Source organism: Megalobrama amblycephala, linkage group LG7, assembly GCF_018812025.1.
Source record: "Megalobrama amblycephala isolate DHTTF-2021 linkage group LG7, ASM1881202v1, whole genome shotgun sequence".
NCBI lineage: Eukaryota > Metazoa > Chordata > Actinopteri > Cypriniformes > Xenocyprididae > Megalobrama > Megalobrama amblycephala.
The window spans coordinates 185,001-201,874 of record NC_063050.1 but is presented as its reverse complement, the minus strand read 5'-3'; the positions used below and the strand labels follow the sequence as shown (position 1 = coordinate 201,874).

The window sequence follows — 16,874 nt, the reverse complement described above, 5'->3', positions numbered from 1 at the left end:
GTGTAGAGAATCACTATCAACATGATCCAGTGTTACACAACCAAAAATGCTCTAGACATCCTTGGTGTTCAACAACATAAGGTACACTATATTTTTTTAAAAATTAACAAAATTTAAAGTTGTTGTTTGTTTTTTTTTTTGTTTTTAAATGTGCGAATCCTGTAATTACCAGTCTTGTCCTCTAGATGTCACTCTTATTTACGCGAAGTCCAAATAATAAATGTGGATTGAACCGATCGATCGGCAGCGAGTAATCTTTCTTTACTGCTAATTACAGCACGAAATAAACACTGAACGTCTCAAGGTATGTTGGAAGACACAAAATACAATTTAATAAAGTATAATCTCTCGCGTAATCGCCCAGTCAGTGTCTCGATCGCGGAAACGGTTTGACGTATTTTACCTCAGGAAGGCATTAGCTTGCTAGTTAGAAAAACGAGTATAACGAAATGTACAGAAGGTCTATTCTTTCATTATCTTAACTCATTACCTGTTTGTGGTGTCTTAATTTTAGCCTAAGCCGGTGCCGAGAGCCATTTAAATGGTTATATTTACAAAAGGATTATATTTAGACAACGAATAGAAAGCCGAGACTTCGTGTTTTTGTTTTTTCGGTAAAAATCTAAAATGTGTTTGTCAGTGACTCAAAATAGGCAAGTCTATTATTGTTAACTTTCAGTATTTTCATATTCAGAGTCTCTGTTCAGTGTGTAAATGTGCTTTGTGCAATTTAATATTAGTAATATTTATCTGAAAAAGTAGAAATGGAATTTGATAGTTTGGGCTCTGTTGCTAGTTTTATCTTTTAAGATGACACTAATGTACCATATTGAGAGGATTGTATAATTTTCAGCATAAGTTGAGTTTTTACCTTAACCCTCTACTGCACACATGTTGATGAAAATATTCCTCAACTGGCATAAAGTTGGTTTGACGTCAGACGTTTGATATTCGCAAATTTAGGAACCGTCTCTAAAGTTACATCCGAAATTGGTATGCATGATTCTAACTTCAATAACATTTGAAGGAAATAATTTACAGTCATAAAACCCACTGTAAAGTGTTCATCTACATGTCAGCTCTGATGTACATCTTTTATATTTCATATTTATTAAAATTAATTGTCAAATGTGTAAAAATGGCTATTTTTCATTACTGTAAATTATTCCCTTCAAATGTTATTGAGCTTTAAATTATGGCATATTTTTGTATGAGCGTATACAGTAGTGAAAAATAGCCATTTTTACACATGATTTGACAGTTTATTTTAATAAATATTAAAAATCTAAAAGGTGTGCATCATAGCTGACATGTAGATGAACACTTTACAGTTGGTTTTATGACTGTAAATTATTTCCTTCAAATGTTATTGAAGTTAGAATCATGCATACCAATTTCGGATGTAACTTTAGAGACGGTCCCTAAATTTGCGAATATCAAACGTCTGACGTCAAACCAACTTTATGCCAGTTCCACACCATTTTTTGCTTCATTTGGGAACATTTTGTTGATAGTTTTTTGATTTCACTCCGTACGAAACTCAAAAAGCAGTTCTTCTCTGCTGTGAAATAGAGATTTGTTACCATTTTTGCACATCACTTTTAGTGTTCCTGCACATGAACCCTGCATCTTCCCATCTTATAACACATTATGGCCAATGTGAGGAATTGTCCAAAACATCCTCAAAGTACCCCTTATCGCACAACGTTGCCCTGAGGCAATGAAAAGAAAAACTTAATTTCTAAACATCTTCATGAAACCTGACAAATGTCTTATCTACACCTTCATACATGCACACATATTTTTTTTTATGTACAGTTCATGTCATTTTAAACAAGATTACTAAAGCAAATAATCTCGCCTTCTCCTCACACCATGTGACCGTGTGTCAGAACAGGACGTCCCACCTTCAGATGGTTCTTGATAGTGAGTCCCACACACCTTACTGAGTCTCCACCTTCCTAATTAGTTGTAATCATTTAGAGAAAAACTTGCCTGAGGGCAACGCTGTGCTGCAGAGGGTTAAGAAAATCTGACATTTACCTCAAGTCTTTACAACTAAATCAATACTGAATCTAAACTCAATTTAAGAAACAAATTGAAATCTCATCACATGATGTACGGTTTCCCTTCGTACCTCTTATGCTAGTTGTGCTTATGCTAGATATTGAATAAAATAAGAGACAAAAGCATTTGTGGAATATTTTATTGATCATCATATCCAGTTATTTCTCTTTTTGCCTTTGTGATCTTTAACTAAACAAAGTTTTACAAACTTATTAAAAAAAAAAACAGATGAGATTTTTCCTGCTTTTTTAATTTTTAATTTTCCAGCAGTATGTCTCATAGTAGAATCAGTGCAGCAGGAAGTAGGAGAGCAGAGAACAGGAAGCTGTGTGTGACGCTCTTAGCACCGTTATACGTCATCCTCTGGGTGTCGCTCTTCGCACCCTTATGCATGCTGGAGCTCCGGGTGACGCTCTTCTCGCCGCTATACGGGATTCTCCGGGTGACGCTCTTCTCGCCGTTATACGGGATTCTCCGGGTGGTGCTCTTCGCGCTGTGATACGTGAAGCTCTGGATGAGGCTCTGGGTGACGCTCTGGTTGAGACCGTCATATATGAAGCCCGGGGTGACGGCCTGTGTGTCGCTCTTATCGCCGTTACACAGGTTCCCCTCACAACATGAGAGGTCCTTAATAAAGGAGCATTTTAGGAGACTACATATAGATTTAGTGATACAGCCTTTTACAAGCATCTGTTGTCCTCCGAGTGTCACTGGTGAAAAGCAAGAAAACAGAGCTTTAGTCTGAGTTGACCATTGTGAAATGTATCAAAAGTTTAATAATAAGTCCTATTAATGTCCTAAAAATGTTCAACCTGTGGTTGTAATGCAAGCGTCTTCAGTGCCGGAACAGCTCACTGTGTTCGAGCAGCTCTGTCCGTCACAGTAATAACACGTCCGTCCATTGGGAGTGTTCAGTCTGGGATCTGTCGGAGCAAAACCAGCTCTCTTTATTATTTTCTAATCAAATATCACTCCTTCAGCTGTCAGTCCTTCACAGAAATCACGTCTCGTTTCTCTTGACAGTAAAATGAGTGTATTTGCACAGTACCTGGAGCATCTCTGGCGTTACAGAAGTCGGTGTCGCAGCAGGAATAAGCCGTCTTCAATATGCCGTAGTTAAAGGAACCGTTCTGACATTCATCAATACATTCTTTTTTCTTAATTTTCAAACTAGTTCCACCTAAAAACGCGAATGATACAGGAGAGACTAGTTAAACTGCACAGTTTCGATGGGAAATGTACAAAGCAGTGAAAAGTCTGTCTGATAAAGTAACATCTCAACTGCAAAGCAGAATAGAAAATACAGAATTTTACGTTTTTCTAATTTCAACCACATTTTTAATACAAATTGTATTGTTATTGAAACTAAGAAAAGCTAATTAAATAGCAGAATATTCTGCGACTGAATTTGATAATTTCCGCCAGAAAATAAGCAGCAGTTCTGTGATGAGTTATTCACAGAGCTGGGTAGTTACAGATTACATGTAATCTGGATTACATAATCAGTTTCCAAAAATCAAATACTTGTAATTAGATCAAACTACTTTTTAAAATACTCGTAATCAGATTACAGTTACTTTTTTATGGATTACATGATTACATATTATTTACACAATGGCAGTAAGTTGTTCACAAATAATTGATTCTCCTAATTTTTCATTTTTTTTAATAATAAACCTGCCGCTTATAAACGTTTGTGATTCTTCGAGTTTTTCTGGGTGTGGAATCATGCACAGAAATCTGCAACAACAAGAATATTTTTGTAATGTTGTTTTCTAAATTTACTTAATTTTAAGTAAATATGTTTTAAAATTGTAAGATGTGATTTTGTTGTATTCAGTGTTACTATCAGCAAATAACAGGTACATTAGTATTATTATTACATTAGTATTAGTATTTTGAAGGATTAATTGTCCATACATTGCACTTTAAAAAGAATCTGTTGAGGCTCTTGTTGGTGAATAGAATATATATATTTTTTTAATATATTTTTTCTTTATATCTGTAAAAAAAAAAAAAAAAAAAAGCACAAGATTATCCTACAATCTATGACAGCAAATAAGGGTTAGCACAAAAGAAATCTAAATGTAATCCAAAAGTAGTCAGATAAAGTTACCAAAAATGTGTAATCAAAGAGATTATATTACTGATTACAAATTTTGTCATGTAATTTGTAACTGATTACAATTCATAAGTAATCTACCCAGCTCTGGTTATTTATCTCAGTTTCAGCAGCAGTAAATCATGGCAGCTTCTCCATCAGTCAGGTATAACGGTGAATTTCAGCCCATCGCACTGGACTCACCCTTTTCCATTACGATTGTTGAAGTCATGCACTTGGAGAATCCAGAGGGACAAATCGCCATTTTGTTCACACAGTAGTTCAAACCCGTGCACTCGTAACAGAAGTGAGAGTGCTGTGAGGATCCGTGTTTGTGCTCAGGGTCACTGCAAGCACGGCCCGTCTCTGTGCCCGCAGTGACCAGAAGAAACACGAGAACAGCGGAGATGTGCAGATCCATCTCTGATCAGGAGCTGAATGAAATAACGTGTCTGTTTCAGCGCCTGTTTATAGCCGAGGGGAGGATCTTCATGAGAACATGACCTGAACACAGTAACATCATAAAACAAGTGGATAGTTTATGAAATATGAACTTAAGCTTATTAACTGACAAGTAAATTATGCAAACTTAATAAGGAAATCAATCTTTTATTTGTAAGGGTGTGCTAAAGCCAACCTGTTCAATAGTTGATAAAAAAAGTGTAGAATTTGTCATTTTCAATTAAGCCTTTGACCACAAATGTTTTTAACCAGAAAAAATCAAATTCATTTATGCTTTAGAATTGAACACACAAGCTTTCATCTGGTGAAGTGCAGAAGCATCAAAGTACAAACAAACAGGAACTCATAGGTCAAGGCTGGTATAAAGAAGGTATAGAGGGCTTGACGAAAGAGGTTTAACTGTAAGTGTAGCCTACAGTACGCAAACCTTTGGACCAGACACCCTTGAGTTTAAGATACAACCTACATCAGGTATGATGATGGGAAGTTATTGAGAAATCAGTCTGATATTAGTTTCCATTCTCTTTTCTCATTTTAACCCTCAATCCGTCACTTCTGTACGAGACACAGTCCATGATCCCTGTCATCCTCTCGCATCAACATCCACTCGTGTGTTAGAACAGTTTTCGATTGTAAAGAGTGTTTGATCTCTGCATATTTCTTTCTGAACAGAGAATGAAGAGAGAACTTATATTTTAACCAGAAGCATGATAGATTTGTTTCTAACAAACACTATATTATATGGATTATAGTGATGTCTTTATCAGGTGTTCGGACTCGTTCTGACGGCACTCGGTCACATAATATACATTTCTCCAAATCCAAATCTTCATAGCCGGAGGGTGAGCAACTGCTCCCTCAAACAGTCAATCAGTTTTCTGTTTGTTAATCATAAGCTCTTAATTATTTCATAAGATCTCCTGTATTTTGCATTCAGTACAGTATGAGGTTCACATGAGTTCATATCTTCCTCTGGGTTTTGGGAATGTTTGTGTTTTTACTTTGTATTTTATGCATGATAATCTGTCTGCAACATTTTAAACCTATTACATCTTAGATCAAATATAGCTTTTGTCATTGCACTTGATTTTAAAAATGCATTATGACAAAGAGGTTTAAGGAAATGTTGTGGTTTTGTTTCTAGTTTGTGTGTTTTTTTGGGGGGGGTTGAAAGATGTGTAATCTGTTATGAACACTTCTATTTATTAATTTTAGATGAGGTTTCATACTCAAAAACACTTCAGCAGTGCAGATACAGAGGTGTGAATGTGGTCTGGATGTGTGTTTCAGTGGTTCGGAGAAACACACATGATGTTTCTTGTAAGTCTCTCGAGCATATGGTAGAAATTGTAAATGCAACAGTTTTAAGGTTATCTTGTTATCCAGTTTAAAAATGAGCATCCAAATATTGTGTAAAGCAACGTGCATGACGCAGTAATGTAAATTACAGATACATTTATAACAAAGATACATCAGTTAGCCTGTAAGGGTTATGTTCAGTTTCATTGTGTTTTTGTTTGCTTTTTCATGTTCATTTGTTTCAACAGTTTTAGAGTTAACCACATGTTCCCTGTTCTGTTGATCATTCGCTGTGTTTATAAGACCTTAGTTTGCTCAGTTCTGTGTTTGTCGTCTAGTTTCCTTATTTCTTCTGCATAATCTCCTGAGGCCATTTTCACAAAACGTCTTAAGGCTAAAAGTAGCTTTAAACTCTTAAATATAATGGGCATGTCAGTCCTACATTTTTGCTCACAAAGCATCTTAGAGCATCACTGAGCATCCCTGAGGCTAAAGCGATAGAGCGTTGGGTGCTGAGCTTCATAAATGCAAAAAATAATTTGATTTATAGATCTGCGATGACAGAGTTTTGTCAAGCAGATCATGCAGTAACGCGAGTGAAATGAGGAGGCAGAGTCCTCTCTGTGGGTTTGGGGTTTCTTCTTCTCATGCAGTGTACTCAACACATTTTCCACTTGATCTTCAGTTTCTGGGTTAAAGGCAGATATGGAACAACATTTACCCCAGTGGCTCTCAACTGGTTTTCCCATGAGACCCACATTTTCCCATGGTCATTAAGCCACGACTCAGTTTTTTTACAAATTTTGACCAAAGTCCTAAAAATTATATTCAAATGGCTTAAACATTTAAGCATTTTGGCAAAACAGATGCTCTGGGAAATACACAAACATGAAGTGATGAACACTGGAAACTGCTCCTGATGAACAGATCAGATGATCAGACCCTTCCCAGCGAACACACACACTACCAGAGACGTTAATTATTGGTACTTTTTGGTAATTTCATGACTTATAACGATGACATTTCCTGCTCGTAGTTTGTGTTGAAGTGATATACAGCGCATTTGCTCGTGTTATTAGAGAGAGCGCACTATGAGAACAGTGCAATGGCCGACAGGAAATGAGCTTTTTGAGGTAAGACTTTATTTCTTAACAAATTTCAAAATTAACATTAGAATAATGACACTGACAACATCTCATCGCTACTCCAGCTGAACCTTTATCTGTACAAAGTCACAGAAGTGTGATTTCTCACGACACATTATATCTGTCAGGTCATGTGTGGTTTAGATGTGTGTGTGTGTGTGTGTGTGTGTGTGTGTGTGTGTGTGTGATGATGAGGTCAGTGTTGTGCGGTTCAATACTGCAGCAGTGCTCTCATGTGAATTAACTTTGTTTATTTGGCATTAGATCAGTGCGGAAATTCCCAATACTAATCCGACTTCACCACTGATAATTCAAACAACCTCCAGTTGTCAATATAATATATATAATACTCAGTACCAATACAGTACTACAGTACCTTCGAGGTAATTCGCTTCCCAAAGTATTCCTGACACGACTTCCAAGTTGCTCTTTGCAGAAATGAAGTTTTATTTACGGCCGGGAGATCACTCGTCACAACAGAGTGAAAGATACGTGCACATTTAAGTCTTACGGTTGAGTAAAAATCAATGTCTTCTTCATTGTGATTAGTTCTGGTGATTGGTTTGTAATGATCTAAGCTAATCATGTGACTGGTCTTTGACCTCAGCATCCTTAGTCTGCATTTTCTGTGCATTTCATGTTGACATAAAATATTTCCATCACAGGTTCTAGATCACGGTAACCGAGGGCCTTCAGGGGCACGCTTTAGCATTGATCTTAGAGACGTTCACCTAAACGTGACAATTCTGTCCTCATTTGCACACCCTCATGTCGCTCCATATTTCTTCTTTTGAACATAAAAGATATTTTGAGGATGTCTCGCTGTTTGTTTTTTTTGTCCATAATGGAGTGCAAATAAATATGAAGCAAAAGATGGCGGACTTCAGACATCTCAGAGTAGCTTCAATGATAACAGACATGTTGTCCTCCTGTAATCTGCTCCTCTGGTGGCTTCAGCCCGATATTTGTGACATTCACTCATGTTATAAACGTCAAATAATACAGTAATTTATATTAAAAATTCTTTATAAATTCTTTGTCCTAGCCTATAGTTGATGAAGAAGAGGTTATTATCTATAGTGTATTAATCAGGTGTGTGTCTGTTGATTTTAAAAGTTCAATTTCCAAAAACACAACTCGACACCCTGCGCTCTTTTCCATTTTTTTCACATTTATAAAAGCACAAACGCAATCGTTCATCTTCATCTGAGAGATTTCTGTCCTCCATTTACAGTCTCTGATGCTTCCAAAAGTTCATAAAGACACAGATGAACAGATGAAGTTCTCTCAAATACATAAAATATCACCCTTTATAGACAGTTTAAAGCAGGGAGTCAATGAAACGCTGTACAGGACTTATTGAACAACACTTCTCAAAAAGCTGAGGAGTTTTCATCTGTGAATGAAATCTGTTTTCAGCAGGACAGAACTCCTCACATCTGCTCTCTTCAGACATGTTTATTCTGAACATTAAAATCTGCTCACAGGTGTGATATAAAAACTGTCTCAATCTCTTCAGCCAATCACAGGCGAGCTGGGCGGAGTCACAGCAGCTGCTCACGTCTGTTTGATGTGAATGAAGCAGAGGCCGGGATGATCGACGCCGCCGCTGTCAACACACACACACACACAACATGAGTCACACACACACTCTCAAACACAACTCTCTTTGTGTGTGTGTTTGTGTGTGTGTGAGACGTACCTGCTGTCTCCAGGCAGGATCACGACGCTCAGGCAGTTCCTCTCCAGCGCTCGAAACACTTTTCCCACTCTCCCGTCCAGTTTCTTCATCTGACGCTCCAGCAGTGGCTCCTCTAGGTCACATGACACCTGGAGACATTTCATCTCATTACTAGGAGAAACAACGGAGGCGTTTCTGTTTGATTGACAGCTGTCACTCACATCACACTCCTCCCTCTCCTCTGCCGTCTCTGGGCTGGTTTCCGTAGCAACAGGGTGTGTGTGCATCCATGAGGTCATGTGGGGCGGAGTTAGAGCGTGACAGACTGACAACTTCCTGCTGCCGATCTGGAGGGCGACGCCCACTGCGGCCTGAGCGCTGTCAGCGCACTTAAACTCTACAACACACACACACACACACACACACACACACTGATTCTCAGTACTGTATTTAATCAGCATTAATTAAAGCAGCACAACATCATTTCCACATTAATGAAGCTCCGCTGGATTCATACGCACTGATGAAGGCGTGTCTGCTGCGTTTCCCAGCATGCTCTGCGGCGCTGGTGACCTGCTGAATGGGGCCGAACTGTCTGAAGGTCTGGAGCAGGTCGTCATGGCGATGCGGTTTAGTGGACAGATTACACACGTAGATCATGTGACTGTTGAGATGGTCGTTCAGACGCTCAGAGAGACGCTCGTCCAGATCCAGACAGAGCTCGTGTACGGGACGCCGCACCTGATTTCAGTAAAAACCTCGTCAGCGAACTACAGTGTCTGTGCTACGGCCTGCTCACACCTACAACTATAACAATTATTAGCTATAACTACAACAATAACTATAACATTAATTAACTATAACGATAACTATAACTACAACAATAACTATAACGATAATTAACTATAACTACAACAATAACTATAACAATAATTAACTATAACTACAATAATAACTATAACGATAATTAACTATAACTACAACAATAACTATAACAATAATTAACTATAACTACAAAAATAACTATAACGATAATTAATTTTAACTACAACGATAATTAACTAACTAAAACAATAACTATAAACGATAATTGACTATAACTACAACGATAATTAACTATAACTACAACAATAACGATAATTAACTATAACGATAACTATAACTACAACTAAAACTACAACAATAACTATAACGATAATTAACTATAACTACAACTAAAACTACAACAATAACTATAACGATAATTAACTATAACTAAAACAATAACTATAAACGATAATTGACTATAACTACAACAATAACGATAATTAACTATAACGATAACTATAACTACAACTAAAACTACAACAATAACTATAACGATAATTAACTATAACTACAACAATAACTATAAACGATAATTGACTATAACTACAACGATAATTAACTATAACTACAACAATAACGATAATTAACTATAACGATAACTATAACTACAACTAAAACTACAACAATAACCTTAACGATAATTAACTATAACTACAACAATAACTATAAACGATAATTGACTATAACTACAACGATAATTAACTATAACTACAACAATAACGATAATTAACTATAACGATAACTATAACTACAACTAAAACTACAACAATAACTATAACGATAATTAATTATAACTACAACAATAACTATAAACGATAATTGACTATAACTACAACGATAATTAACTATAACTACAACAATAACTATAACGATAATTAACTATAACTACAATAATAACTATAACGATAATTAACTATAACTACAACAATAACTATAACAATAATTAACTATAACTACAATAATAACTATAACGATAATTAACTATAACTACAACAATAACTATAACAATAATTAACTATAACTACAAAAATAACTATAACGATAATTAATTTTAACTACAACGATAATTAACTAACTAAAACAATAACTATAAACGATAATTGACTATAACTACAACGATAATTAACTATAACTACAACAATAACTATAACAATAATTAACTATAACTACAATAATAACTATAACGATAATTAACTATAACTACAACAATAACTATAACAATAATTAACTATAACTACAAAAATAACTATAACGATAATTAATTTTAACTACAACGATAATTAACTAACTAAAACAATAACTATAAACGATAATTGACTATAACTACAACGATAATTAACTATAACTACAACAATAACGATAATTAACTATAACGATAACTATAACTACAACTAAAACTACAACAATAACTATAACGATAATTAACTATAACTACAACTAAAACTACAACAATAACTATAACGATAATTAACTATAACTAAAACAATAACTATAAACGATAATTGACTATAACTACAACAATAACGATAATTAACTATAACGATAACTATAACTACAACTAAAACTACAACAATAACTATAACGATAATTAACTATAACTACAACAATAACTATAAACGATAATTGACTATAACTACAACGATAATTAACTATAACTACAACAATAACGATAATTAACTATAACGATAACTATAACTACAACTAAAACTACAACAATAACCTTAACGATAATTAACTATAACTACAACAATAACTATAAACGATAATTGACTATAACTACAACGATAATTAACTATAACTACAACAATAACGATAATTAACTATAACGATAACTATAACTACAACTAAAACTACAACAATAACTATAACGATAATTAATTATAACTACAACAATAACTATAAACGATAATTGACTATAACTACAACGATAATTAACTATAACTACAACAATAACGATAATTAACTATAACGATAACTATAACTACAACTAAAACTACAACAATAACTATAACGATAATTAATTATAACTACAACAATAACTATAAACGATAATTGACTATAACTACAACGATAATTAACTATAACTACAACAATAACGATAATTAACTATAACGATAACTATAACTACAACTAAAACTACAACAATAACCTTAACGATAATTAACTATAACTACAATAACAAACTACAACGATAACTATAAAACACTAACTATAACGATTTTTTAATGATAACTATAACTACAACAATAACTAAAACTACAACGATAATTAACTATAACTAAAACAATAACTAAAACTATAACGATGTCTATAACAAACTACACCGATAACTATAACAATAAAGATAACTGAAAACAATAACAGTGTGTGTGTGTGTGACCTTGATGGTGCAGCCGTTGATCTGGTGTCCATCCAGATGATCTAGAGCGAGCTGAGCTCCTTCAAGATGCTCGAACACGACCTCCGCATGAACCTACGGACACACAGAGACTGAACAACTGTGTGTGTGTATGAGTGTGTATCAGTGTGTGTGTGAGTGTGAGTGTGTGTGAGTGTGTATCAGTGTGTGTGAGTGAGTGTGTATCAGTGTGTGTGAGTGAGTGTGTATCAGTGTGTGTGAGTGAGTGTGTTGTACCCCGTGTGTGTGGTGCAGCAGTCGTACGGTCCGCAGGCGTCCGCAGCGCTTCAGTAGTGTGTGTACGTGTCTCTCTGTGCTGTCAGCGGGCAGCAGGCCGACATACAACACACACATCTGCCTCAGACGCTCACACACCTGAAACACACACACGTCAGCGTCATACCATCATGTGTGTGTAAGTGTGTGTGTGTGTGTGGTGTACCTGCTGCAGGTGGAGCTGTCGTCCCATCGCTGTCGTTTGATTCAGTGTGTTGCTGAACGACGAGAACCGAAGGACACTGAGTGAATACGACTGAACCAGCCGTCTGAACACACACACCACCTACACACACACACACACACACACACAGTGAGATACAGGTGTGGGAACCAAAAGAATTGAACCAGTTCAATAGAAGCACCTGTGCCGCACACACCTCTCTGTCACTGAAGCACTGCTGTCTCCGGCACTGCTGATTGGACACAGAGCCGTTCGTCTCCGCTGCTCCGCCCAGGAACAATGCTGATTGGCCGGATCCGTAGAGGGCGTGGCCGAAGCTGAGAGAGCTGTGATTGGACAGAGAGACCGTCAGAGAGGAACGTCTTCAGTGCATCACGCGTCAGAAATAGAGACGAGTACCTGAGCTGATGATCGGACGAGATCACATGATCATCGATCTCAGGAAAATCCCACAATTCATCATGATGATCCTCAAGCACCTGAGAGAGAACGAACATCAGACAACTGAATCGTTCACACTCGACTGATTCAGTGAGAAGAACCCATTCAAAACAACTCATTAAATATGAACCAATTCAAAAGAATGATTCACTGATAAATCAGACTTTAAAATGAATGATTCAGACCGACATATTTAATCAGATTGACTGATTCATTGAGAAGAATGGATTTAAAAGCACCTGTTCAAAACACCGATTCACCCAAATCAGATTTCTTTTTAAATCAGTGATTCAGACCATAATTTTTGCGTCAGTTTGACAAGGAAATGAATCAAAAGAATCTATTCACTCGTATCAGACGAGACAAAAGCAGTTTGAATCACTGCGATCTGAATCAGAGTTTCTCCTCACCTCTCTGGGTCCCTTCCTGATGAAGTACTGAGCCAGATGAAGAGCAGCCAGCGCATCCTCACAGGGGTCGTGACCTCTGCGGTCCTCCGACTGGATCTCCTGGCTGCCGATCACACACACACACACACACTGAATCTGGAGCTCAGCTGAACATGTGAGCGTGACGAGCTTGTGTTCAGACTCACTTCAGAATCACTTGAGCCAGACGCTTGAGTTTGAACCTGCGGCCGAACTCCTGACGGTACAGCAGAGACGTGTCCATGACGTGAGGGTGGATCATCTGCACAAACACACACAGCTTCACTTCATACCCAACACATTACAGTTCAGTTCAGTGAGTGTGTGTGTGTAGAGGAGAGCGACGTACCTGAAGGACACGCAGGTCTCCGTCCAGAGAGTGTCCGACCAGCACAGCGTCCCGCGGCAGCAGCTGCAGGAGTTTACTCTGAACGTCCACGAGACGCGTGGAGACGGGCTTCAGGATCGAGCGAGTGATGCCAGAAAACCTGCCGCACACACACACACACTGATACACTTCAAGAGGAACTGTAGTGTGTGTGTGTGTGAGTGTGTGTGTGTGTGTGTGTGTACCTGGTGCAGTAGTTGATGATGCGGTTCGGTGGTTTGACGAGCTCATCCAGCACACAGCGTCCATCAGCGTCCACCAGCGCCACACGCGTGACCTCTAACCCCTCAGTCGTCAAGCACTGAAACACAAACACGCGTTCAGAGCGCCGCGGCCAATCACAGCGCAGAACACAGCCGAGCGCAGACACGCACCATCTCACAGTCCAGGCCGAACAGAGGACTGCCGTCCGTCACGCGCCCGTCGCTCTCGGTGCACACGAACCCCTCACAGCCCCGCCCACCTGCACGGCATCATGGGACAGAAGTGATTGAGTGTGTGTCAGTCGTACGTCTCATGTGTGTGTGTGTGTGTGTCTCACCCTTCACAGGGAAGTTGTGTTTGATCATTTCCTGTTCGGTCAGCAGGAAGCTGCTCAGCCCAGCGGCGCTCGATCCGAAGCGGCGAATCACAGGATGACACATCAGCGAGGCTGCGGGACACACAGCAGGTCATGTGACAGCGATCATCAGCGAACGACGGCTCAGAGAGGAACCAGCGACTCACCCGGCAGTGGCATGTGCGTTTCTACGGTGACCTTACTGCTGAGGAGGTCAGAGGTCAGCGGATCACATGACGAGGACACCAGAGTCCATCTCTGAGAAACACAAACATGTGATTGATCTTTGCTTTCTCCATATAGTGATTAGGGCTGGGTAAACAATACTGATTTCTCGATTTTAATCGATTCTCATTTTTACGAAACGATATTGATTCTTAAATCCCAATTAGTCTAGTCTGTTTTCAGTTGAATGAGCAGAATATGTAGCTCCTCCCATCCAATAAATCGCAATAATCTTTGTTACTTTTGATATGAAGCAAAGTCTCAGATTTCAAATGACGTCCATCTTATTATGAGATTCAAAAAATAAATAGCGTTTTGGCGCTGTTTAATGTGGCGTGACAGATCGCTTTAGCGCCTCAGTTAAAGAGAAGCATGTGATCATCCTCTCCTCCGCTTTAATACCAGTTACAGCGAAATAAACATGAACATCTGAAGGTATGTTAAAATATACAGAACAACTTACTGAAATCCGTATCATGTCTCGTGTAATCGCTCAATCAGTGCTTCAACCTCGGAAAGACGTCAATAAAACAGCTTGTAAACAATGTCACGTGACGTCACATTTACCTCAGAAAAACATATTCAGTGACCATAAACTCATTAGTCAGCTAGAAAAGTGAACTCTAGAAAGCAGCATTCTGATAAATATAGATATGCACCGTTACATATTCATTATAATGTTCTTCAATATTTAATGCATGTTTGAATAAATCAGCCGTGATTTAAATGTTTATATTTAAAAAAAACGAATTGGAGTAGAAATATGATAATGTAACTCTAAACTTTATTTATAATAAAAACATCATTGAGTGTAATTTAAGTGTTTGTATATTAATAAGTTAATTTAACCTTCAGTATTATTACAGTAGCACCAGCTGACTCTCATGTGTAGTTTACAGCATTAGTGGAGAGATTTTTCCTCTAGAAAATTTGCCGAAATCGAAATTGAATCGAATCGTGAAAATTGTGTCAATACCCAGCCCTATTCATCAGTAACATGTGTGAGAGGGTGGGTGTGTGTGTGTGTGTGTGTGTGTGTGTGTGTGAGTGTGAGTGTGTGTGTGTGTGTGTGTGTGTGTGTGTGACTCACTGAGCTGTATCTCTGCAGGTGTCTGAACTGACTGAAGTATCTGTAGAAGTGACTCTGCGTCAGTCCGTCCAGGATCATCACGTTCACGCGGGACAGACGCGCATCATCACTGACACTGAACCAGCTGGACACACAAACACACACTGTCACCTGTCAATCACTGTGTGTGTGTGTGTGTGTGTGTGTGTGTGTGTGTGTGTGTGTGTGTGTGTGTGTGTGTACCTGGGCTTCTTCACTCTGTTACAGCGCTTGAGTGTGATGTACTGGATCAGATCACACACGTCCTTCACCGTCAGCACATCCTGATCACACACACACACACACACACACACACACACACACACACACACACAGAGTCTATATGAACTCAGCACTTAATAGGCTAATGAACATTAATGACCAGTGTTGAGTAAAGTTACTTTTAAAAGTAATGCGTTACTTTACTAGTTACTTTAAAAGTACTTCAGCATGAGTGAATGTGAGTCACCTGATGCAGCTTGAGTCTCTTCTGACAGTCTGACATCACACTGTCTGCTCTCCTCTTACTGCTCGAGGAGGATGAGGAGGATGATGAAGGTGATTCCATCTGTGGATCCGCCGGTGTTTCGATCTTCATGATACTCTTCTTCAGTCTGATTATCATGTGACCATATCAGCGGATCAGTAAAGCGTCATGACGTCAGCACACTGTAAATACAGCGATATAACGATGTAAATAATGACGGAAAGCAGCACATGTGTCCACTGATCTACAGCTCTGAGATCGATTAGGATCCACTGATCTGTGTGCGATTACTTCCGCTTCCGACCAATCACAGACTCCGCTGACAAACACGTGACGCGCACGACACCGGAAGCGCAGCACGACACCGGAAATGGCCTCAGTGTGCGGGTAATTCGAAACTGCGCGAGTGTTTTTGTTTGTGAGGGTTTATAATAATCATGTTCTGATGTTCAGCGTTTATGGAGTCACTCAGAAGATGTTTGTGTGAAGATCAGCGACATGACGACAAAGAGTCTGGCCAAGTAAGAAACATCTGATGTTACATATGAACACTAACTCACATTATATATGATATTAACACTACACACTCACATTATATATGTTATTATATATTTCGCCATTCTACAGAACTGGTTCAAAGTCAAATTTTGTATGTATGCAAATTGTGTAATATCCAAGCTACACATTTCTAGTAATTGTGCAGTTAATTCTCATATTGTATTTTCAGAAAGTTTTGGAATATTTTTCCTCTCCCCAAA

At 38.0% G+C, this 16,874-nt stretch overlaps 3 protein-coding genes across 3 annotated transcripts in view; 1 reads left to right on the top strand and 2 right to left on the bottom strand.

The window, feature by feature from the left end:
- Positions 1–2,200: 2,200 nt before the first annotated feature.
- LOC125271553 lies at positions 2,201–4,594 on the bottom strand. Its single transcript, XM_048195600.1, has 4 exons — positions 4,373–4,594; positions 3,116–3,247; positions 2,880–2,990; positions 2,201–2,777 (listed from the first exon to the last, which is right to left on the bottom strand). Exons 1-4 carry the CDS (start codon positions 4,587–4,589, stop codon positions 2,344–2,346), a joined length of 894 nt encoding a protein of 297 aa, XP_048051557.1. The 5' UTR covers positions 4,590–4,594; the 3' UTR covers positions 2,201–2,343.
- Positions 4,595–7,497: 2,903 nt separating this feature from the next.
- Positions 7,498–16,874, bottom strand: part of LOC125271548 (RNA exonuclease 5-like) — a 10,862-nt gene continuing 1,485 nt past the window's right edge. Inside the window, exons 2-20 of the mRNA XM_048195594.1 lie at positions 16,099–16,298; positions 15,834–15,913; positions 15,612–15,735; positions 14,464–14,554; positions 14,279–14,389; positions 14,112–14,200; positions 13,923–14,038; positions 13,699–13,837; positions 13,517–13,611; positions 13,332–13,434; positions 12,880–12,959; positions 12,677–12,806; positions 12,463–12,582; positions 12,258–12,395; positions 12,003–12,095; positions 9,277–9,496; positions 8,977–9,152; positions 8,777–8,904; positions 7,498–8,683 (exon numbers count right to left, since the gene is read on the bottom strand). Coding sequence (XP_048051551.1) covers positions 8,632–8,683; positions 8,777–8,904; positions 8,977–9,152; positions 9,277–9,496; positions 12,003–12,095; positions 12,258–12,395; positions 12,463–12,582; positions 12,677–12,806; positions 12,880–12,959; positions 13,332–13,434; positions 13,517–13,611; positions 13,699–13,837; positions 13,923–14,038; positions 14,112–14,200; positions 14,279–14,389; positions 14,464–14,554; positions 15,612–15,735; positions 15,834–15,913; positions 16,099–16,254 — 2,241 coding nt within the window. The 5' untranslated portion in view covers positions 16,255–16,298 and the 3' untranslated portion in view covers positions 7,498–8,631. The remainder of the gene's footprint in view (positions 8,684–8,776; positions 8,905–8,976; positions 9,153–9,276; positions 9,497–12,002; positions 12,096–12,257; positions 12,396–12,462; positions 12,583–12,676; positions 12,807–12,879; positions 12,960–13,331; positions 13,435–13,516; positions 13,612–13,698; positions 13,838–13,922; positions 14,039–14,111; positions 14,201–14,278; positions 14,390–14,463; positions 14,555–15,611; positions 15,736–15,833; positions 15,914–16,098; positions 16,299–16,874) is intronic.
- eri2 (ERI1 exoribonuclease family member 2) overlaps positions 16,408–16,874 on the top strand; it is a 4,177-nt gene continuing 3,710 nt past the window's right edge. Inside the window, exon 1 of the mRNA XM_048195595.1 lies at positions 16,408–16,637. Coding sequence (XP_048051552.1) covers positions 16,615–16,637 — 23 coding nt within the window. The 5' untranslated portion in view covers positions 16,408–16,614. The remainder of the gene's footprint in view (positions 16,638–16,874) is intronic.

Bases quoted from the DNA above. Each gene is read 5' to 3' on its own strand.
- LOC125271553 (XM_048195600.1), bottom strand. From the start codon at position 4,589: ATGGATCTGCACATCTCCGCTGTTCTCGTGTTTCTTCTGGTCACTGCG. The intron at 2,991-3,115 runs GTACTGTGCAAA...TTGCTCCGACAG, and splicing joins TAACGCCAGAGATGCTCCAG to ATCCCAGACTGAACACTCCC. The intron at 2,778-2,879 runs GTTGAACATTTT...GCTTTTCACCAG, and splicing joins CGCTTGCATTACAACCACAG to TGACACTCGGAGGACAACAG.